The sequence below is a fragment of the Rattus rattus genome, chromosome 17 (genome assembly GCF_011064425.1).
Source record: "Rattus rattus isolate New Zealand chromosome 17, Rrattus_CSIRO_v1, whole genome shotgun sequence".
In the NCBI taxonomy this organism is placed as follows: domain Eukaryota; kingdom Metazoa; phylum Chordata; class Mammalia; order Rodentia; family Muridae; genus Rattus; species Rattus rattus.
In genome coordinates this window covers 23044176-23069841 of record NC_046170.1, presented here as the reverse complement: position 1 = coordinate 23069841, position 25666 = coordinate 23044176, and the positions used below count along the sequence as shown (strand labels likewise).

The window sequence follows — 25666 nt, the reverse complement described above, 5'->3', positions numbered from 1 at the left end:
CTGTTACATAAAACATAATAATTGCATATATCTATGAGATGCTACATGATGATTCAATACTTAGGTGCACTATTTAATATTTAATTCAGCAAATGTGTCTAATTTTCTCATATATCTTTCATTATTTCACTGTATGACATTCAAATTATTTTCTCCTAGCTTCTTAAAATATACAACTTGTTATCATTACCTAAAGGTGGCATCCTATGCAGTAGTAATATACCAGAATGCCATCCTAGCACTTACTGATCAACATCTCCCCAGATCATTGTGTCACTTATTTATTGGCAGCTTTGTTTCCCCGGTGATTAATTTCTACCACTCTTTGTATACCATGGAAATTAATACTAACCTCTGAGATAAGGCCTTATTGGAAAAGATTTTTCCTTATTCTATAGGCTGAGTCAGTTAGCAGTATCTTTTGCTACAAAAAGTTGTTAACTTCATGCACCTATCAATTCTCTCCTTTCCTATTGTGCTTTTATTCAGAAACATGATGCCTATAGCTATGTCCTGATGTTGTTCCCTTACGTTTTCTCTTATCAGTTTCAGTGATCCCAATTTTAAATTAAAGTATGGTATCCAGTTTGAAATTGATATTTGTACAGGATGAATCTATTATGAGTTGAATGTGTTTCCTGGTTTATTTCTCGGCAAGTTTGTTTTTACTGTAAATAAAGGCAATTGATGCTCGTGTGTTGATCTTGTATCCTAACACATTGTTGGAAATATTTATCAGAACCACAAGTTCTAGGGATTTTTTGTCCATGGGATTTTTTGAGTGCAGTGTGTCATCTGCAAAAAGGAATATCTTTAGTTTTCCATCCTAACCTAAGTTTAATTTAAAAAATAAATCAGAACACCATTCAAAAGAGTGTTCATGTTCATTTTCATTTTGTGATTGATTTTTATTAAGCAGTTTTATTTATTTTCCTTCTTTACCTTATTTAGAAATTTCTAGAACCTAACCATACTGGGATTTCTAACCAGGAATGCTGGGGAATAGTCAAACACTATCCCAGCCTACTTGCTATCACTTTGGAGAGAGGACATTCATAAGTAATAATCTGGAAGAGGGCTCTTCAGAATTTAACATACTTATAAATCACTATGCATTTAATTCCAACACACAGAGATGCTTGCTTGGACGGATATCATCTTATTGACTCTGTCAAGACTAGCATATGAATAAAAAGTGTACTACATCAAAACAACTAGCATATTTTCCAGACAAACTTTAACACTCACTCAAATTATATTTCATTATCTAATAATGGGGTTTTGATATAGTTGATGAGCTATAACCCCACTTACCAAGTTTCAAAAACTGGATTCTTGGACACTGTGCAGATCTGAAGGGACCTGGTCAAACAGCTCCCTGCACCCAAATTCCGTAGGAGGGCGAGCTAAACCTTCAGAGGGGCAGACACGCCTGGGAAGCCAGAAGAGACTACACCCTCTCCACATTTCTGACTCTGGAAAACGCCTAGCACCAACTGGGGACCCCCAAAGAAGGACAAAAGAGAAAAGGCAGAGGCAGGCCTTCTGTTGCTGCCCTCATGGTGAGCTGAAACGTAGCCCCAGAAGAGGAACTGGCCTGAGACCAGAGGCAGACCAACTTTCTAATCCATTGACCTGCCTGGTGGACTCATGTCACATGCCCACAGGAAAAGCTGAAGACCAGAAGACAGGAAAGACTACACACCTGAAAATCAGAATAGTCTGTTCCCATAACTGGCTGAAAGAAAACAGGAAAACAGGTCTACAGCACTCCTGACACACAGGCATATAAGACAGTCTAGCCACTGTCAGAAATAGCAGAACAAGGTAACACCAGAGACAACCTGATGGCGAGAGGCAAGCGCAGGAAACCAAGCAACAGAAACCAAGACTACATGGTATCATCGGAGCCCAATTCTCCCACCAAAGCAAACACTGAATATCCAAACACACCAGAAAAGCAAGGTCTAGATTTGAAATCACATTTGATCATGATGATGGAGGACTTCAAGAAACACATAAAGAACTCCCTTAGAGAAATGCAGGAAAACATAAATAAACAAGAAGAAGCCTATGGAGAGGAATCACAAAAAATCCCTGAAAGAATTACAGGAAAACAGAATCAAACAGGCAAAGGAATTAAAAATGGAAATAGAAGAAATAAAGAAAGCACAAAGGGAGACAACTCTGGATATAGAAAAACAAATGAAGAGACAAGGAGCCATAGATACAAGCATCACCAAGAGAACACAAAAAGCAGTAAGGGAAAAAGGTCAAGTAACATATAAAGGCAGACCTATGAGAATTACACCAGACTTCTCACAAGACACTATGAAAGTCAGAAGATCCTGGACAGATGTCATTCAGACCCTAAGAGAACACAAATGCCAGCCCAGGTTACTGTATCCTGCAAAACTCTCAATTACCATAGATGGAGAAACCAAGATATTCCATGACAAAACCAAATTTATACAATATCTTTCTACAAACGTAGCCCTACAAAGGATAATAAATGGTAAAATCCAACATAAGGAGGCAAGTTACACCCTAGAAAAAGCAAGAAACTACTCGTCTTGCAACAAAACGAAGAGAAGAAAAGCACACAAACATAATCTCACATCCAAATATGAATATAACAGCAATGAATATAGCAGCAATCGCTATTCCTTAATATCTCTCAACATCAATGGACTCAATTCCCCAATTAAAAGACAGGGATTAACAAACTGGATACACAATGAGTACCCATCATTCTGCTGCCTACAGGAAACACACCTCAGGGACAAAGACATACACTACCTCAGAGTAAAAGGCTGGAAAACAACTTTACAAGCAAATGGTCTGAAGAAGAGAGTTGCAGTAGCCATTCGAATATAGAATCAAATCAATTTTCAAACAAAAGTCATCAAAAAGATAAGGAAGGACACTTCATATTCATCAAAGGAAAAATCCACCAAGATGAACTTTCAATCCTAAATATCTATGCTCCAGGTACAAGGGCAACTACATACATAAAAGAAACCTTATGAAATCTCAAAGAACACATTGCACCTCACACAATAATAGTAGGAGATTTCAACATCCCACTCTCATCAATGGACAGATCATGGAAACAGAAATTAAACAGAGACATAGACAGTCTAAGAGAAGTCATTAACCAAATGGACTTAACAGATATTTATAGAACATCCTATCCTAAAACAAAAGGATATAACTACTTCTTACCACCTCATGGCACTTTCTCCAAAATTGACCATATAATCGGTCATAACAGGCTTCAACAGATACAGAAAGATAGAAATAATCCCATGCGTCCTATCAGACCACTGTAGGCTGAAGCTGGTCTTCAATAACAATAAGGGAATAATGCCCACATAAACATGGAAGTTGAACAATGCTCTAATCAATGATAACCTGGTCAAGGAAGAAATAAAGAAAGAAATTGAAGGTTTCTTAGAATTTAATGATAATGAAGGTACAATATACCCAAACTTATGGGATACAATGAAAGCAGTACTAAGAGGAAAACTCATAGCTCTGAGTGCCTGCAGAAAGAAACAGGAGAGAGCATATATCAGCAGCTTGACAGCACACCTAAAAGCTGTAGAACAAAAAGGAGAAAATACACCCAGGAGGAGTAGAAGGCAGGAAATAATCAAACTCAAAGCTGAAATCAACCAAGTAGAAACCAAAAGGACTATATATAAGAGCCAACAGAACCAAAAAGCTGGTTCTTTGAGAAAATCAACAAGATAGATAAAACCCTTAGCCAGATTTCAATGAGAGGACAGAGAGTGCCCAAAATTAACAAATCCTCAGAAATGGAAAAGGAGATATAGCAACAGAATCAGGGAAATTAAAAAGTCACAGATCTTACTACAAAACCTTATATTCAATGAAACTTGAAAATCATAAGGAAATAGAAAATTTCCTAGACAGATACCAGGAATCAAAGTTAAATCAGGAAGAAATAAACCATTTGAACAACCCCATAACTCCTAAAGAAATAGAAGCAGTCATTCAAAGTCTCCCAATCAAAAAGAGGCCAGGTCCAAATGGGTTCAGTGCAGAATTCTATCAGACCTTCATAGAAGACCTCATACCAATACTATCTAAACTATTCCACAAAATTAAAAGAGATGGAGCGTTACTGAATTCCTTCTATGAAGCCACAATTACACTTATACATAAACCACACAAATACCCAACAAAGAAAGAGAACTTCAGACCAATTTACCTTATTAGTACCAACACAAAAATACTCAATAAAATTCTTGCAAACTGAATCTAAGAGCACATCAAAACAATTATTAATCATGATCAAGTAGGCCTAATCCGAGGCATGCAGGGATGGTTTAATATATGGAAAACCATCAAAGTGATCATGTATAAACAAACTCAAAGATAAAAACTACATGATCATTTCATTAGATGCTGAGAAAGCATTTGACAAACCCCATTTGACAACATCGCTTCGTGATAAAAGTTCTAGAAAGAATAGGAATTCAAGGTCCATACCTAAACATAGTAAAAGCCATATACAGCAAACCAGTAGCTAATATTAAACTAAATGGAGAGAAACTTGAAGCAATCCCACTAAAATCAGGGACTAGACAAGGCTGCCCACTCTCTCCCTACTTATTCAATATAGTTCTCGAAGTTCTAGCCAGAGCAATCAGACAACAAATGGAGTTCAAGAGGATACAGATTAGAAAGGAAGAAGTCAAAATATCACTATTTACAGATGATAGTATATTTAAGTGATCCCAAAAGTTCTACCAGAGAACTAATAAACTGATAAACACCTTCAGCAAAGTGGCTGGGTATAATATTAACGCAAATAAATAAGTAGCCTTCCTCTACACAATAGAGAAACAGGCCAAGAAAGAAATTAGGGAACCGACACCCTTCATAATAGTTCCAAATAATATAAAATACCTCGGTGTGACTTTAACCAAGCAAGTGAAAGATCTGTATGATAAGAACTTCAAGCCTCTGAAGAAAGAAATTGAGGAAGATCTCAGAAGATGGAAAGATCTCCCATGCTCAGGGACTGGCAGGATTAACATAGTAAAAATGGCCATTTTACCAAAAGCAATCTACAGATTCAATGCAATCCCCATCAAAATACCAATCCAATTCTTCAGAGAATTAGACAGAACAATTTGCAAATTCATCTGGAATAACAAAAAACCCAGGATAGCTAAAACTATCCTCAACAATAAAAGGACTTCAGTGGGAATCACTATCCCTGAACTCAAGCAGTATTACAGAGCAATAGTGATAAAAACTGCATGGTATTGGTACAGAGACAGACAGACAGACCAATGGAACAGAATTGAAGACCCAGAAATGAATCCACACACCTATGGTCACTTGATTTTTGAGAAAGGAGCCAAAACCATCCAATGGAAAAAAAGATAGCATTTTCAGCAAATGGTTTTGGTTCAACTGGAGGTAAGCATGTAGAAGAATTCAAATCGAGACATTCTTATCAACCTGTACAAAGCTTAAGTCCAAGTGGATCAAGGACCTCCACATCAAACCAGACACACTCAAACTAATAGAAGAAAAACTAGGGAAGCATCTGGAACACATGGGCACTGGAAAAATTTCCTGAGCAAAACACCAATGGCTTATGCTCTAAGATCAAGAATGGACAAATGGGATCTCATAAAACTGCAAACATTCTGTAAGGCAAAGGACACTGTTGTTAGGACAAAATGGCAACCAACAGATTGGGAAAAGATCTTTACCAATCCTACAACTGATAGAGGGCTTATATCCATAATATACAAAGAACTCAAGTTAGACTGCAGGGAGACAAATAACCGTATTAGAAAATGGGGTTCAGAGCTAAACAAAGAATTCACAGCTGAGGAATGCTGAATGGCTGAGAAACACCTAAGGAAATGTTCAACATCTTTAGTCATAAGGGAAATGCAAATCAAAACAGCGCTGAGATTCCACCTCAGACCAGTCAGAATGGCTAAGATCAAAAACTCAGTGGACAGCAGATGCTGGAGAGGATGTGGAGAAAAAGGAACACTCCTCTATTGTTGGTGGGGTTGCAGACTGGTACAACCATTCTTGAAATCAGTCTGGAGGTTCTTCAGAAAATTGGACATTGCACTATCTGAGGACCCAGGTATATCTCCCTTGGGCATATACCCAAAAGATGCTCCAACATATAACAAAGGCACATGCTCCCCTATGTTCATAGCAGCCTCCTTTATAATAGTCAGAAGCTTGAATGAATCCAGTTGCCCATCAACAGAGGAATGGATACAGAAAATGTGGTACATCTACACAATGGAATCCTACTAATCTATCAAAAACAATGACTTTATGAAATTCATAGGCAAATGGATGGAACTGGAAAATATCATCCTGAGTGAGGTAACCCAATCACAGAAAAACACTCATGGTATGCACTCATTGATAAGTGGCTATTAGCCCAAACGCTTGAACTGCCCTAGATGCACAGAACACATGAAACTCAAGAAGGATGACCAAAATGTGAATGCTTTACTCCTCCTTTAAAAGGGGAACAAGAGTACCCTTGGGAGGGAATAGGGAGACAAAGTTTAGAACAGAGGCAGAAGGAATACTCATTCAGAACCTGACCCACATGTGGCCCATACATATACAGCCACCAAACTAGATAAGATGGGTGAAGCAAAGAAGTGCAGGCTGATGGGAACTGGATATAGATCTCTCCTGAAAGGCACAGCCGGAATATGACAAATATGAAGGTGAATGTAAGCAGCAAGCCACTGAACTGAGAACAGGACCCCCATTGAAGGAATCAGAGAAAGGACTGGAAGAGCTTGAAGGGGCTTGAGACCCCATATGAACAACAATGCCAAGCAACCAGAGCTTCCAGGGACTAAGCCACTACCTAAACACTATACATGTACTGACCCTGGGCTCCAACTGCATAGGTAACAATGAATGGCCTAGTAAGGGCACCAGTGGAAGAGGAAGCCCTTGGTCCTGTCAAGACTGGACCCCCAGTGAACGTGATTTTGGGGGGAAGGGCAGTAATGGGAGGAGGATGGGGAGGGGAACACCCACATTGCTGGGGAGGGGGGAAGGTTAGGGGGATGTTGGCCAGGAAAATGGGAATGGGAATAACAATCAAAATGTATATAAGAAATACCCAAGTCAATAAAGATGGAAAAAATTTTTAAAAATAAGAAATACGAATTTAATAAAGATTGGAACAAAAGAAAAAAATGCATTCCTATACTACCACATACCAAATCATAATAGAATACACTCATTTCACTGTCTGTCAGAAAACTCAGCCCATGGCGTCATCTTTACATCCCAAAACCTCATAAAAAAACCTATCATTGCAGAAAATCATCTTTCAAAATGCATCTCAAACAGAAAGAGACTAGGATTATAGAGCCCTACAAACAAGTAGATTGGGTTGGGATCACAGAGTCTATTCTAATAACAAATTTTCCTAATGCTAATAGTGCTAGGGACACATGGACCACACCGAGAGTGGAAAGGCTTGGGAGGATATTTTTATACTCCTCAAGATATCTTGAAATGGATTTATTTAAAGAGAAGCAGCAGGAAGTTGGCTGCAGGAGATACTCTGCTTTTACAGCATGTCCGCCACTGTATTCCATGCCACTAACTTTTCTACTTTTCACCAAAGCATCCTCTTTATGGTAAAGTAGGATGGATCATGAAAGTGATTTGGACCACAGTACCTTCAGCAGCAGTCACACTGGTTAACTTCTAGTTTGCTCTCACTTTCTGGAATAACTTGAATGAGTGTCCAATGATAAGATCATATCTTACTTTTGATAAATTATGCACAGCTAATGTACATTTATCATTTAATTTACCAAATTATGAATCTGCGTACTTAATTAACTATAAATTTCTCCATTATTCTAATACACTTACATATGTTGTATCATATATTTGTATAAACTGTGCTTCACTCTCTGCTAAGACCTTAAATCCTTCGAGAAATGAATGATCTTAGTAATAGCTCTAACTAAGCCCTTACTGCAGTCTAGCTATAGAGCTCTTGGGCATTTCACAGATGATTGCCTACTTCCACTTGGATATTGATTTGTTTTTTATGAATTTATCTCTTAACAGAAGTAGTGAGTATCTTCAAAAATCCAAAACCAATACTTCCTTAGAGGATGGCTCAACAACATATAACAAAGTAAAATATAAAATAGATTACGGTACACCAATTTCTTCTTCTAAGAAACAAGAAATATCCACTAAAACTTAAATAATGTGTGTCAAATTCTATTAAACATGCTTTATTATTTTTGAAAAATACTAATTTCCATCTATAAATTCAATACCACTGCCATTGTTTCATCTGTCAGGAAAGAGAACCTATTTCTGTGAAAGATATTCAGGAGGTATTTTTGAAAGAAACTAAGGCTAAAAGGCATCCTAATATGCACAACCCTTAGTTTTGGCTCACTTGAATTTTCTTCAGAACATATACATCAAATGTATGATATCCAAAAAATAATTTAACCAAATGAAAGGAGGCAAATATCAGAAGGCTTTAAAGAGTGGTGATAAATATATGTTAGCAAGCATAGGAACAGACATGAAGCAAAGCCTTGAACCAATGTGAAATTAAAAGTTATCCTTTACGGTTGACACATAAATTACCTTGGAATTCATTAGGATTCCCTCACTGAGCCTGAGCCTAGTAACCCAAGTGCTACTTTCTTGTGCATACCACATCTTGCTGCTTGATATCTGTAACAAATGGAGTGCGAACCTCTACTTCTAGTTAGGTCTCACTGTGATCTAGCCTTTTTTGTTAGAATCTTCTAAGATTCAAGGTTTTGAGTTGGTGCTGTTGGAACACATGTAATAGTTCAAACCGCCACTGCAGCATGCCTGTTGTAAGTCACTAATGAATTGTAGATGATGAGAACAGAAAACATAGCCAAGAGAGAATCACTAGACAAAAGAAGAGAAAATGTTGACTCCAGAGAAGAGGAATGAGGGAAAGACCACTCCAGCTACCAAACATTTAGGAGAGTTTGAATCTTTTTAACCCACTATAGGAAAATTGATGTTTTCAGCAAAATACGTGTGACATCCTTTTTTTTTTTTTTTTCCAGAGCTGGAGACCGAACCCAGGGCCTTGTGCTTGCTAGGCAAGCGCTCTACCACTGAACTAAATCCCCAACCCCTACGTGTGACATCCTTAAACCAGTGTTTCTTCCCCTTTTCTTCTTCCTAGTAACAGTATCCTAGATGTGCTTTTCATTGGCTCTGTTCCATGTGTATGCTTATATGTGTATTTCTGTTTGTTTATATATGCATATGTATATATATAGATGTGAGTACAAGTGTAATTGTACATGGGGAGTAGGTTATGCATATATATTTGTATGTGTATTGCATGCTTGCTATATGTTTGCATATGTATATTGTGCATATGTTTGTACCAAGTATTGTGGGCGTTACATATGTGTGTATATGCATATGTACATGTGTGTACATGTTTGTATGTATATGCAGGGTGTATGTATGTATGTATATGTGTGTGAGGGGCACATATATGTGAGGGTTATGTATATTGGTGTATATTCAAACATACATGTGATTAATGTATGTATGTACATGGCAGTGCATATATACAGGGGTATATGTCTATATGTGTCTGCATATGTGTATATACCTAGGGGTTTTACGTGTATATATGTGTGTATATGTGTCATTTTCCTCATCCTCCACCAACTACTTTGTAAGCAAGTAAACATTTTCTCATCTGAGTATGAAATTTGAAAAGCTCAGAAAAACCAACACATTTTAGATATCATACATGAAAACAAAACCTAAGTCATTTGATTATTGGTATGTTACTTGATCTCTTCCAATCACCACAGGCCAGTGTATTGTCCTCTATCTGCCTTCACTAAGAACATCCACGTGTCTTATTGCAGACATGGACACAAGTGATATTGATTTTCTGATCAATTTACTTTTGTATCTCTCTAAAACTCAGTTTTCTAAATTGCTGGAAAATTTTGGTCTGAAGTTTTTTATATGCAGGCTTATATGTAGCTGTGAATACTGAAAGCCACTGTTATTACTACTGTGGCTGCTTCTGCTACAAACCTGTCCTTTTACAACTCTGAATGACTATAACATCCCAGGAGCCTAAAGGTACATGAATGAAGAAAAGTCCTTTCCTGATCAATCGATTGTTCATTGAATACACAGCTTTCTAAAGACTGCTTTATTGACTGACCATAATTAGAAGTAAATCAGAACAACTTAAAGCAACACATAATTCATAGCCATAAATCAAACCCCTGCAGCCTTTGCCCTAGCTGCCATCATGTTATCTACTTACTGTTACTACTGAAGTTTTCATTCATATTCAACATCCATGTCTGGTGCATTTTGTTTGATGAAAACAAGCTAATTAGTGCTAAAGCTTCCCTAGTTCATAAATTTATTCCTAAGAACATTAAAAGGAAGTCAAGTGAGACATGTTCAGTAACAGATGTTTGCCTTTTTTTGGCTGCCTTTTTACAGTTTGTTCTCTTTCATTACTTTTTAAGAAATTTAGTTAATGTTCCTTTACTAGAGAACAAGTGTACCTAGCCTCCCAGGAGGGGGGGAGGGGGGGATTCCCTGGGGCGTGTACAGCCTGTTCCTTTCCTTCACCTAATAGCTGCTCAAATGTTCTCTGTACATAGCTTCCAAAGCTGGAAATAAACTCTAGTTTATCCACATGCTAACAATAATAACATAATTTGACTGGCAGACACGTAAGTAGAACCACTTCCAGTGCCATTACTAACATCCAGGAGGCTCATGCTCCTCAAATGCCTTTCCCACTGGAGGGCATTTCAGAATAACAGGTCAATTAATATTGGGAAGTCTGGTTGAATATATTGATTTCCAAAGAAAATAAACTTGTATGAAATAACTTCACAAAGTCAAACTCTAATGGTCTTATATAATGAAAAAATGTAAAAGTAATATACTAAGATCCCTTTTTAGTTGGATGCTTGGCTCACTGCTGCAATATCATAAGGATATCACTTACTAGCTCAGGGTACACTATGTTGGATGTTATGGGAGCAACCAGCCAGATTTTTATTGGATTTGAGACCCAACCCATGAGCTGGAACCCAGGCCTGCCACTATCTATAAGGCTAAGAACCTGAGGAATATACGTCATGGGTCCTAAGAGAAAACCTATTTTTATTATTCTGATAAGTAGACACAGTGATTAAATGACTCCTTGTGACATATTAAAAATTACTATACACATATATATGCACCTTGCTCAACTCTCATCAGAGAAGCTTCTTCTTTGTTGATAGTAACAGACACATAGGACAACAATTGACCAGCATGCAGAGTGAGTTTGGAGCGCTGAGCCATAAATGTGCAAGTATTTGCGACAGCCTTCTCTGCAAGGTCATGGGATCCATGTGGAAGAGGAGTCACAAAGATTTCAAGAGCCAGAGATAGCGGATGACATCAAGAAAATAATGTCCCAGATACAATAGCGTAGACCTACTGATGAATTCACAGTGATTGTGATGGCACAAGTTCAAGACAGAGGAATTCCCAACATGAAGAAAGGGTGGTAAGCATGAAGTCCCACCCCTAGATGTATATCAGTCATTCTCTGGGGCAGGCCTTGAGCCCAGGATATCTTGACATGACAACACAAACTCCACTTTCTAGGTTGGTGGAAGATAGGGTTGTGACTCAGAATCAATATAAAGTTCGCTGGCTAAGAAGGGAGCAGAAATTTCTGGACAAGTTAGGGAAGAATATAAATGTCACTAAAATAAATTGTATGAATATATTAAATTCTCAAAAAATACTGTTTTTAAAGTATATTTGTCATTTTTATATATAAGAAACTCATTCTTTGAGTAAAAAAAAAATACATGGTATCCTGACAAGGAATATAAGTAATAATTACATAAGACGTTAAAATCTCCAATTAAAAAAATATTCTTTAGGTTCCTGAAAAACCCATTTTTACTGAAAACCTCCAAAATGCTTCACAAAGAAAACTTTAAGAAATTTCATTTGTGAATATCCATTCTGTGATATTTACTTGATAGGAACAGCTCATGTTTAACGTCTCTTGTTCATAAAAGAAATCTGTTTCAGCAAAGCCAGTGACTGTTAGTTTATGAGAGGAGGCTGTATTTTAATAAAATAGAAGGAGAAGTAAACCTTTCTGTTTCTTACTTTCCATAGAGGATAAGTTCCCCTTGGAGGGTTGAATTAGAATGGCTGGAAATCCAAGTCTATACAACAGAAGGTGCCTTAAAATAAAAACAGAGGGATGAAGAGATGGCTGAGTGTAAAATGTTTATTTTGCAAGAATGAAGACCTGATTCAATCCCTGGCATCCACATAAAATATGGGTGTGAAACCATGAAGTTTCTGTGCTGAGGAGGCAGAGGAAGATCCCTGGGGTTTGCTGGCAGATTATCTATCTAAAATGCTGAGGTCTAGATACCATATTCATCTCTGGCCTAGACACATACATATAAACATGTGCACATTCACCTATACACATAAATAAAAATATGAAAACTAGGAAGCAATTCTAAGGTAACCAATTATAAGACCAAGTTGTATTTGCTGCTAATATCTACTTTCAAGTTAATGCCAGGCATGTTGCTTTTACTGAAGGTTTGGCTATATCAAGAGGTTTCTTCAGAGACTGAAGGAACACTCATTCAGACCTCCCACATGTGGCCCATACATATACAGCCACCCAATTAGACAAGATGGATGAAACAAAAAGTGCAGGCCAGACAGGAGCCGGATGTAGATCGCCTCCTGAGAGACACAGCCAGAATACAGCAAATACAGAGGCGAATGCCAAGCGAACCACTGAACTGAGAATAGGACCCCTGTTGAAGGAATCAGAGAAAGAACTGGAAGAGCTTGAAGGGGCTCGAGACCCCATATGAACAACAATGCCAAGCAACTAGAGCTTCTAGGGACTAAGCCACTACCTAAAGACTATACATGGACTGACCCTGGACTCTGACCTCATAGGTAGCAATGAATATCCTATTAAGATCACCAGTGTAAGTGAAAGCCCTAAAAAAAAAAACACACACACACAAAAAAAAAAAGAGGTTTCTTCCTGCTGGTAGGACATGGGCTTGCTGAAGGGCCACATGGTTATATAGTGGTCATATGCACATCTCACCCTCTTTTCTTGACACTTTTCCCCTAAGGCACATGCACAAAGGGAAACTCCCATGTCCTCATTCTAAGGGATCACAAAAATGAATTGGTTTCTTCCAGAGATAGCTTTCTGAACCCTAGAGACTGCAACAGCATGTATCAAGCAATCAACTGTGGAATGTCTTGCATGACTGACAATAAGCATGTTCCTTCACTGTTTTGCTTACAAGGATTAGCTAGAAACTTCTGTCAATATCTGTTTTAATTCTAATTATTTTCAAAAATGTTACAGGTTGGAGATAGATGCCTTAGTGGTTAAGAGCACATGTTGCTCTTGAAGGAAACCCATTTCAGTTCTTACCACACATATGTTAGCTCACAAGCATCTGTAACTCTAGTTTTAGGGTCCAATAGCCCTCTTCTCACATGTGGTATATATTTATACATAGAAGCAAACGCATATAAAATAAAACCATGCTAATGATACAAACATTAAATGTTACATCTCTGAATACTGGGCAATACCAAAGGTTTGTTTTGCTTTGTTTTCCTTTGCCTATCATAATTGTACCCAAGGTCTGTACTCTCTAGGACTGCTGTATGTATTCTCAGAGTTATAGCATGAGATTGAAAGAAAAATTGGAGATAGTAGTCTTGCCCACATGATTATAAAGTAATTTTACACTTTTATGCTTGTATTATATCCAAAAGTTTCAGTTACCTTAGATAATATTATCTTTCAAGAAAATTAAGGCCATAAGTATCTCCATTATTCAGAGACCATAAAACATAACTCAACTGACTATTTTTCAAGGATAGTTTTACTTATACTATACAACGAAGTAACAATAAAAACAATAAGATGATTTCTCAAAGAGTTAAATATAAAATACAATATAAATCAGCAATCTCAATTGTGGCACATGCTCCAAAGGAATAAACATGGAGATTAAGACATTTGAGCCCCCATGTTCACAGTGACATTACTCTGAACATTCAGGAGGTGAAAGCTACTCAATTGTCATTCGATAGATACCCAATCTAACATGTAGTATTGTTCAGCCTAATAAAGGAAGTACATGTGATACACAATACAATCCAGAATAACCTTTTAAGATGTTAGCTAAGTGAAATCCACCAGTCACTAAAGAAGAAAACAGACTGTGAGATTCTGATTGCTTGAGGTATTTACAGGGGTCAGAGTCACAGAGGCAGCAAGGGTAGTGGTGGCATCTGGGAGCTCAAGAAAGCAGATCCAGGAGAATTAGCACTTAGCAGCGACAGAGATTGACAGTTTTAGATAACAAGGGTGTTCTGAAGAGAAATGGCAGCAGCAGTTCTGTGGGAGTGTGGGTGTGATTGCACTCAGCCAGAGTTGGAAGAATAGGCAAAACAGGAAACTTTAGGATATACATTTTAATAAAATAAAATAAATTTGTAATAACTTTACTTATTCAAACATGAAATAAACTTAGAACTTATTCTTGTATCACTATATGAAATGTTAGTGTTTTGTAGGATAGGAAAATCCTTAGACAAAGCAAAAGTCATTTCTAAAATATGAAAGTGACTTCTAATAATAAAAATTGAAGACCAGGGTTGCCAGAAAAAAAATCTGAAAGCTTGACTCTCAAACTCTTGTCTCAGTCATAGGTACATACACACACACGCACACACACACACACACACATACACACACACACACACACACACACACTGTTTAGTTGATGTCCACAGATAAGATATAGTCTTAATTAAGTCTAACTGCACTTACACAAAAAGCTTATGACTACTCACCTTTACTTTTTTCTTTTTTTTTATGCGATATGTTTTATTTACATTTTGAATGTTCCTCCTTTTCCCGGTTTCCCGGAGAAGGGCAGCATATCCCCTCCCTCTCCCCGTCTTCTATAAGGGTGCTCCCGCTCCCCAACAATTCCCCCTTCCGCCTCCCCTCCTTGACATTCTCTTACACTGGGGGTCCAACCTTGGCAGGACCCAGGGCTTCTTCTTCCATTGGCACCCAACACAGCCACCCTCTGCTACAAATGCAGCTGGAACCATGACTTTTTCCGTGTACTCTTTGGGTAGTGGTTTAGTCCCTGGAAGCTCTGGTTGGTTGGTATTGTTGTTCTTATGGGGTTGCAAATCCCTTCGGCTCCTTCAATCCTTTCTCTAACTCCTCCAATGGGATCCCGTTCTCAGTTCAGTAGTTTGCTCACTTTTTCTTTTGTGTGGAGGAAATAGGTCAGTATTGAGTGTCTTCCCCAGTCACTATTTACCTTACATTTAAGACAACGTTTCTCACTGAATATAGAGCTCACAGAGTTGCTAGAGTAGCCAGCTGGCAAGCTGCACCTTCCCATTTCTCACCTTCCAGAGCTGGGGTTTTAGACACACGCCACCAGGCCTGGCTTTTATGTGAATATTGAGGGTACAAACTCAGGTCTTCATACTTATGTGGCAAGCACATTATAGGCCAAACCATTCCTCATGGTGCTAATTTCTCTACAGTAACCATATTTACAACTCCCATCTAGGTTCATACTTTTCCTTACCAAAGTGAAAAATTTCCCCAACTTTCTGCTCTTCCCCAAAGTAAACCTGACAAAAAGCAGTGAGAAATTACCACAATAGAACTTGAATGCTATAATGCTTTGAAATCTCCCTTGCCAAGCAAAAATTCATCAATTTTTAATTCACATCAATTTTTCAACACGAGGGCAGAATGTAGCCAGATCCATTGTTGGAACATGGAAGTCCCTAGTAGAGTCCTTCTTCCCCTTCAAAACTTCATGTAAATACTTTGACATTCACATTTCTAGCAGCAGTTTGGTCTTCTGAACATCTACCAGAAAGGTCTATTGAGCTCTACTTATAGCACACAACCGCTTCTATAACCAGAAACTCCAAACTCTTTCACATTCCCACTGCAAACATTTCCACTATTTTCCACAGTAGTGACTCCATTTTTCAGTGCTGATTTTCTACACTGGTTAGTTTATATCACTAGGATTATAAACATAGGAGACGAAGGATTGTTTGCATGGTTTGAGAGGGTGCAGTCTATCATGTTAAGGATGCCATGGTGGCAAGACTGGCTCATACTTTGAAAGGCAACTGGTTACATCATATCATCAAGTCAAGAAGCACAGGAAACAAAAATCAAGTTATAACCATAAGGCCTACCACTGTCCATCTAATTTCTGCTTCCTGAATGTCAGATAATCTACCAAAACAATGTTAACAGCTAGTAATCAAGTGTTTAAGCATATAAGCCTATAGGAGACATTTTCCTCTAAACTATAACAATGATGAATTAAGGAATGTCTTCCATAAACAATATATAACAATGACTTAACTTTTTTCAGGAAGTTATACACATGCAGACATGAAAATTTAGACATGTCTATATTTTCCATTAAAAAAATCCATATAATTTTCATACCTAAAACAGACTTGTAAAAATTAATTTTAGTAATGTAGACTCATAAAGATATGAGTAACATAATTAATGCCATAAGACAAAAGTGAACATAAAGTTGTGTTTATAGGAAAAAATATAAATAAAACATTTTTAAATGACGTTAAGAACTATTGCTGGTGAGTGGGTAAAGATGTTTTCTGCTAATCTTGTTAACTTAGCTTCAAACTCCACAACCCACACAGTATAAGAAAGAACTCACTCTTATATGTTGTCCTCTGACCTGTACACCATGGCCCATGCATCACTACCCAAAAATAAGCAAACAAGCAAACAAATAAATAAATGTAAAGGACTATTCAACATAAGGAAGCATTTCAAATATATTTCATTCGTCTAACAAAATTATGAATTACATTGTGTTTTTCAAACATGCTAGAGTCCTAGCCCTCAGTGTGATCATCTTTGGACACACAGCTCTTAGGAAGCTAAATTAAATATTATCAGAAAATAGGAGACACCAGAATCCATACAAATAGAGGAGAAGCCACACAAAGCAGACAGCTACGGTGTCAGTCAACAGGGAAGCTTCAGAAGAAACACCTGACAGCAACCTTGATGGCTAACTTCTGGGATCCAGAACTGTGAGAAGAATGAACTTTTGCTGTTTAATTTATCTAGTACCACTCACTGACATTTTTTTCTATGGTGGCAAATGATAAGGGAAGAAAACCAAAGAAATCATTATCAAATAAAATATAGGATAAAAGAAAAGAGGGGTTATGCATATTCACACACAGGGAGGATCATGTAAGAAACATAAGATACACAGACTGACTCTCTGAGACAGTGTTATACCTCTGGAATCTTTTTTTACAGAATTGGTGCTAAAGATGTTTAAAGCTGAATTTCCTGTGGTATTCACATCTCTGCACCTAAGGATTTGCTCTAATAGAAGAACCCAAAAAGACTATCAGATTATAGCTTCACGTGCTCTGAATTAGAGTCTTCACTCTAAAAGCCCTAAATTGGATTTTCTCGGTCCCTCAATTATCATCCTTCAAGTAGATGTGTTTATCCTCAGTCTCTACTTGACTCCATGGTATAATACAGAAAAGAGTAGCTGTGTAATCACATGTAGAAAAAAAAAACATGTGATGATCCTTTGGTTAAGTGCTTTTCTAATAAAATATATGCGCAAGGTCAAAGTGATTAGTAAATTTTACACAAGGCATGATAAAAAGGGCTCAAGATATGCTTCTAGAAGAAAAGAGCATTTATTTGTTTATTTGTCTAATTATTTATTTTGGTGAGGTTGCTTTTGACGTTGAGACAATACCTCAGAACTGTTACCTAGGCTGGCCTCAAGCACACAGCCAATGTCCTGCTTTGGCCTCACATGTGCTGGGACTGCACGCATGAACTAATAAGATGTAGCTAAGAAGACGAATTTCAATGGAGAATTTATAAATGTAATAGGTCACTGTAAAATTTCATGTATTTTCATCAAAATTGACCCAATATTTTCCTGGGGAAATAACAACAGCAAATAAATACCATGTCCATATTTAAAAATACTTACTATATTATGATCCTTAAACATCACCGAGGATCCTGATAAAGTCTTAACAGATTCATGAGGCAAATGGGAAGATCTTATCGATGCAGTGCTCCTCCAATCATAAAGAGTCCTGTCAGCTAGAGATATTGGTGGAGGTTAAAATAATATTTATCTAAGATGAGTACATACTGATCATAGTGCTTAATGATACAAGAAGGAAAGCAAATCATCTTTATGGGCTCACTTTTCTGGGTTAAAATCACATCTTGTCATCTCATCAGAGAGAGATGAAGAAGCGATGGCCCTGCACAAAGAAAGACTTGAATTAATTAGCTCCTTCACAGTAAAGCTCTGCGTTTTTATTGCATCCAGTGTGCCATCAGCAAGCTAACGGGTTCATCCTTGGGTACTCACTTCTCCAAGAATGTTGACTTTTTTTTTTAAAGGAGACTTCGAGTAAAATCCTATTTGTGAGTTGCACATATAAAAATAAAAAGAAAATTATGAAGGACTAAGTTTTAAAAATGCAAAGTAAGTGAAATCGTGAATAGTGTTCAAGTGAGAGAGAAAATGGCCAGACAACAGACCCCTCCATTCTTCCATGGGAATTCTGCTGCAATCTTTTCCTTAAGAAAATGATGGGTATGACAACTAACCACCCCTGGGAGCTCTGGGCCACCCACTAAAGAACTCACATGGGCTTGAACAAGGCCTGGACACATATGTAGCAGACAGGAAGCTTAGTCTCCATGTGGGCCCCCAACAACTGGAATGCAGGATATCTTTAAAGCTTGACTGTGATATGTTTCCCAACTGGCCTCAGTTAAAGAGGATGTACCTACCCTGCAGAGAGTCGATGAGCCAGAGTGGGGAAATACTCGTGGGGTTGGGGGCTCTCTCAGAGGAGAAGGGAAGTGAGTGGGGAGGGTATCTGTGAGGGGGGACCTGGAGGGGGAACAGTGTTTGATGTAAATAAACAAATAAAAAAATAAAAAACAAAAAATGATGAGATTTGAGATTTACCTGATTATTTATTTATTGAAACTACCCATTACTTTTTTTTAAAAGAATAGTTAGCTCAATCTTGCCATCCAAATAAGCCAATTTATATCAGATTTCCAACTTTACTAATATCTACTCATACATTCTCTTCAGAAAATGTCAGTTCAGTATTTATGATGTGTTATTACACAGCAATTTTGAAACTTCAGATGTAATTGTTCTATTTAGCTGCTTCTATTATGGGATCATAGGCTAAATGTCTTATAGGGAGGTAAAATGTAAATTAAAATCATAAAAGGCCAAATGTTATTGTATACATATCCTAATATACATGCCTATTTTATTTGTATATGATTGCTTATTTAGTCAAAAGAGTCTCCGGTCTCTATCAAAACTTTCAAAACCTCTTAAAAGTGAACACAGTAAATCATTTGTTTTATTCATGACTCAATATGAATACAGGAAATTCTTTAGTGGAAACAAATTTCAATAAGAAACTTACAGAGAACTGGTTAGATTAAAACAACAAAAGATGTTGACCAGGAAAAGTTACATATGTCTCTTTTACTTTAATTGGGACTTTTATAAGCCTTAGGTGAAACAGGACTGCACAGGACATTTCAGAGGTATGGCAGTCCTCATACTTTTTGTAAAGTTGGGGGATGTTTTTATTTGCATAAGTGTTTTGCAAGCATGCATATCTGTGTACCATGAATTCATTGGCCATGGAGGCCACAAGAAGGTGTCAGATCCCCTAGAACTGGTTATAGGTGGTTGATATAGACCATGTGGGTGCTAGAAATCAAACCAGATCTTCAAGAAGTACAGACAGTGCTCTAACTACTGAGTCATCCCTCCAGCCTCCTTGTGAAACTTTCTTAGCAATATCTCACAATCTCTTTCCTCAACCCCCAGATTCTTAAATTATACATGGAGACCCATGAGATTGTATACTTGGCAGGAAAACAAATGACTATAGTAAAAATTTCAGAAAGTGTGAAAACCTAAAATTAATTCAAAATTCAATGTCTACGTACACCCTTACTGCTACTATGTTTCCCACACACACCTTATGTTTCATGTGACTTTGTGACAAATACTGCCAGTAAATGTTACCTGGAAGGTCCCAGTTCAGATTCCAGCTAAGTTGTTCTTTTACTATGTAGACTTTCTGCTCTTGTAGGAATACAATGGCTGAATTACAAAAGCAGACTTCATTTTTTAGCATGGAAGTCATGAACTACTTTGTCTTTAGATTATATCATATTACAATTTGATTTTTTTAAAGCCTTGTTTGAGTTGCTGACTTGAGCATCACTGCTTTCTATATACTAAGTTTGTTTTGGCTTGGGAGTAGAAAAGATTTCCGACCATTCCTAAATGGCCTTAAACAGACTATTGCAATTATGCTCTGAACAATTTATATGATGCAAGGTCCTCAATATAAAAATACCAGCTAACTGCAAAACAATGAAGATGTTCTGTGTCTTAATTTAGCCAAGATTTAGTTCATTCTATAAGGTAAACAAGCAAATCTATTTCATTATTGTGCAAATTCCTCTAAATCTTCGATGGCAACATTACATGTATATCAGAGAAACATTTTTAAATAATTTTTTCTTGATTTATCAGTAAGTATTTTATTTCTATGCCTATTTTACAGATCCCTATACTTGGGGCACAATTTCTAAGGCCAAAGAGGTTTGCAAGTCAAAAAGTTTAGGAGGCCATGTTCTAGAGAACTGCACATCTTTTTCCAATCTCTGATTTAAGTTCATGAATTTTTCTACGACCAGGGCAATATTTTACATGGAATGGCCCCATGCCTCTGGCTCATTAGCTCTGAGAGGAAAGTAGCTACACAAACACTGGTAAAAGCAATTTGGCTTCAGTCTACAGAGCTACAGCCATCTGATTCTTGACAAAGGTGCCCCAAACACACCTTGGCTAAAAACCCTCTTTGACAAGTAGTCCTTGGAAAACTGCATATACATTTCTGAGAATTTAACCAGACTCACTGACTCCTTCCCCCTCTCTCTACAAATCAGCTCAAAGACCTTAATGTAAGATCAGAAACTATAAAACACCTCAAGATATCAGCATAGACCGGGATTTTTAAACCTTTTTTGACACATAATAGCTGAGAAACTGAGTGCAAAGTGGCAAAGGCGTTTGTGTTAAGTTAAAAAGCTTCCATGTAGTATAAGAAACAACAGGGTGCAATGAAAGTCTATAAAATGGGAGAGAAATCTTTGCTAGATATGCACCCAACAGTTATTTATTATGAAAGAGCATACCCCTAAACGGGGAGCTGTGTCTGTCGCTCCAATCGCGGGGTGGGGTGCCCCCAGGAATCACGAGTAGCCGGTCTTGATGTAACAGCAAGAGGTAGCTTTTATTAACAAGATCCCTATTAGTGGGATCCCGGGTCGATACGTATCTCACACAGGAGACAGAGGAATCGACCCCGAGCTTCCAAACTCGGGAGTTTATATAGGGGAGGTTAGGGGCATTCTCGCGGTTACACATGATTGGTCATTTCGAATGGTGCACAGTTACTTTCGGCGCGAAATTACATCAGTAAGGAGTACATGCTATCTAGCAGCTCAGCAGCGCGGGTAGGGTGGCTCATCTCACTCAGGGGGATGACTCACTTCTGGGGAGTGAAGGAAGGGGAGAGGGTAGCTACGGATGGTCAGTGTCCTTGGGGCTGGTAGCTGGTCTGGCAAGTCCTATCTCTGGCTCTCCCTCAGGCACGTCCGGCCCTGCACATCCGGACTCTGACAATGAGTAACCTTTTAAAACTCTAGTTCTGGGGCTGGGATTTAGCTCAGTGGTAGGCGCTTACCTAGGAAGCGCAAGGCCCTGGGTTGGTCCCCAGCTCCGAAAAAAAGAACCAAAAAAATAAATAAAAAAAAAAAAAAATAAAACTCTAGTTCTACAATTAATATCCAGAAGGTCTAGAGAAGCAAGAAAAATTAAAGTAAGCACCAAAAGAATAATAATAAATCCAATAAATGAACAAATTATCTGAAAAGACACTTCAAAGGGTAGCAGACTAGTAGATATATTAAATATGTCTAGAATCTTGAGCTATAAGACAAATTTGTACATAAATAAATGTACAAAACTCTATTTCAGTCAAATGGTTATTGTGAAGAAACCAGAGACTGAGAAGTGCTGCTCAGATGCCAGGTCATGTGGGGATGACCCACTACTGATGTAAGTTATGGAGCCAGAACGGAGCGCAATATAGAAGTTCCTCAAAAAATTGAAATATAACTTCTATCTGATCTAGCTATAGTACTTCTGGCATATCCACCGAAGAAACAAAATCAGCTTACTACAGGGAAACTCGTACAACCACCTTTTCTTGCTGTATTAACGTAACAGCTAGGTTACAGAGCCAGTCAAGGGGGCAATCAATAGGCAAACAGAAAAAAAAAATGTAGTGCACAAAATGCACATGTGCATTTTAATCAAACATAAACATGAGATGGTATCATTTGAAGAAAAAATATGGAGCAGTCCTGTTAAATTCAAGCAGCTACACTAAGATGTGTGCTACATTTCATGTGCACTGTTGGAGTCTGCGGAGATAGATATGAGTGCAACACAAAAGGGCACCAGTGTGGATGTGAAAGAGGAGAGTGTTGGAGAAAGAAGTCTAAGAAAGAGTTGTCGAGGGTGTGAGCATGATCAAAGTCCAGTGTGTGTGTGTGTGTGTGTGTGTGTGTGTGTGTGTGTGTCTGTGTGTATGGTGTGAGTGTATGTATGTTTGTGTGTGCGTAGATATGTGTATGTATATTTGGTGTGGTGTGTGTGTGTGTGTGTGTGTAAATGGTATGGTGTGTGTGTGATTTGTGAGTGTGTGTTACATGTGGTGTGTGTGTGTATGTGTGTGTGTATAAATGGTATGGTGCGTGTATGTGGTGTGTGTGAGTGTGTGTATATGGTGAGTGGTGTGTGGTGTGTGAATATATTTATGTGTGGTGTGGTATGTGAGTGTGTGTTTGTACGTGCTTGTGTGTGTGTGGTATGTGGTGTGTCTGTGTGTAGAGAGTTTAATGAAATTCAATAATCCATACAATTATTATATATTAAATCAAGGAAATGTAAAAGAAAGACTCAAAAACTAGGATTATATGAGGAAAGCGGGGAATCTTCTTGACCACTAATGGATCAAGGCTCCATATGGAACTAATACCACACAATTTATTTCTAAGGAGACTTCGGGGCGTTTTCAAATATTTTATCCTGTTTACCTGCCAGACAGACTCATGCAGTTGAAAAGGCTATGTATTATTTTTTTGGTATGTAGGTATCACACTAGGAAATATAGCTATAATGGTTTCCACTCCGGGAAGCAGTAAAGACTCCACTAAAATCTTCAAGGCAATCATTCGCACACTGATGTATGCTAATGACTCCCCTCAGAAGCTGGCACCCAAGGTGACAAGCAACAAATTCCAGTTTATTCTACAAAGTCAGCCCAAAGTTATAAGCTTATGGTTTAAAGAAAACCAGAGCCATTTTTCAGACTAAATTATCATAAACTCTTCTCAGAGTCAACAATCTTCTGAGGTGATGCCACAGAGAAATGAAGACTCAGAAGTCTAGGTGTACGTGCGTGTGTGAGTGTGTAAAGGCTACACGGGAGCAGGCTGTGCATTAATAGGTGGAATAATTAAAACTCTTATCAATAATCCAGAGATCAGCCATCAGGACAGAACAAAACACTGAGCAACAGGGAAGAGCAGTAGTTCTCAAGCATTAAAAACAAATGCTAAAGACCTCCTCACACGGATGTCTTCCTGACTTTGCACTTCCTCATTTCTTATTTTAGGCTCTCTCTTGGAAAATACCACACGTTCATATTATTTTGCTGTCTTCTGCATATCTCATTGCCAATCTAGACACAACTGAAAATGCTTCAGACTTTTCTTAGATCCCAGCACTGATTTGGCACTAAATGGCACGCCAGCCAGCAAAAGCATGAAAATGAAAGCCCCCAAGTAATACAACTCCACGAGGAGACAAAAATGTTTCCACATACAATACAACCTTTTGGAGGGCAAAATGGTTTTACCACATCATCTTTCCTTAGTCTCCAATATCTTCACAATTATAATGGTAATAGTTTCTAAGTATCCTCCAGGTGGACGGTTTTTTTCCATTTTTATTCAAATGTATGTGCTTAACTTAAGCCAATTATTTAAACAGGTTGGATAAGTTTCTGAAACCTAGTAAGCATGGCTGTTTTAGAAATTTAAATTATTCAAGTGATTCACCAAGCCTGAGAGAAAGGGAGGAGAAAGGAGGGAGGAAAGAATTTGCTGGCATTCTCCCACATCACAAACAATAGATTTGTTCAGTTCATCTGGACATTGGCAAAAGACAACAGAAATTTGAACTTTGCATAGAAGGTTTCACTCAACCAAGAAACTAAATGCTGTGAAGTAGCAGTGCATGCAGCTGCCTCTGGAGAATGCCCAATGAAAAGCCAATATATCTTTATTAGGACGTGACAGAACCAAATGGGTTTAGTGGTCTTGGGTCCCCAAAGCCTCTTTAATGCTAAGCTCATTTTGTTTCCTTTCTATCAATCCCTTTGTATCAATTAATTCTTAGAGTTAATTACACATGCAGTTTTAAACTGTAGGTAATTACAAACAATTAATAGTTAGGAGAGAGAATTAGCAGTTCTTAGTTTGATTATCTATATAATTAAAAGGGATGGTAACCTACAGTTGACAAATAGCATCTTAATCATTTGAATAATCAAACCTCAAAAAGTTGCTTGGGTAGCTGAATTCTATCTACTATATTAGTTGAATTTTAGAAAAAAATGGCAAAAAAATTAGTTCATTTAAACTAATTCATATGTATTATTTTGTCAAATGAAACAATGTATATATTATAAAGTTATTATAGCTACCGTTTTTTGTTTGAATAAAATGAACTGTTTTGAAATATATTTAAGAAAAATAAAAACGAATGTAGAAGAAAACAATATTCTTCACTATTTTGATGTTTATGGCTTACACCCCTATAAAAACTGATTAATAAAAAAATCCTGTTTATTTATCAAAATTTTATATGACACAAACCTTAAGGCCCTAAGGAAACTTACTTTAATCTTAGGCCTTATAATGGTTTATCTTGATTTTATGACTGAACCCGGTATTACTGAGGAAACATGCTTCTCCAGGTATCTCTAAGTGTGTCTCCAGAGAGGTTTAACTGAGGAGAGAAGATCTAGCCTAGATGTGGATGATGCCTTGCCACAGACCAGCATCCCAGGCAGAATAAAAATAAGGAAGACATCAGCTAAGCACCAGTTTTGGAAACAATGTGTTCAGATGCCCCAGAGTCCTGCCATCAATGTTAATTAAACCCACTCTCACAGCCCACCTTCCACCAAGACAGACTATACCTTCAAACTATGGGACACAATTAGCCCTTCTTTTAGTTGCCTC

General features: G+C 37.7%; 1 protein-coding gene across 1 annotated transcript in view; it reads right to left on the bottom strand.

Annotated features, from left to right (window-relative positions):
• Positions 1–25666, bottom strand: part of Iqcm (IQ motif containing M) — a 365422-nt gene that overhangs the window by 244497 nt on the left and 95259 nt on the right. Inside the window, 1 exon segment of the mRNA XM_032888149.1 lies at positions 18207–18322. Coding sequence (XP_032744040.1) covers positions 18207–18322 — 116 coding nt within the window.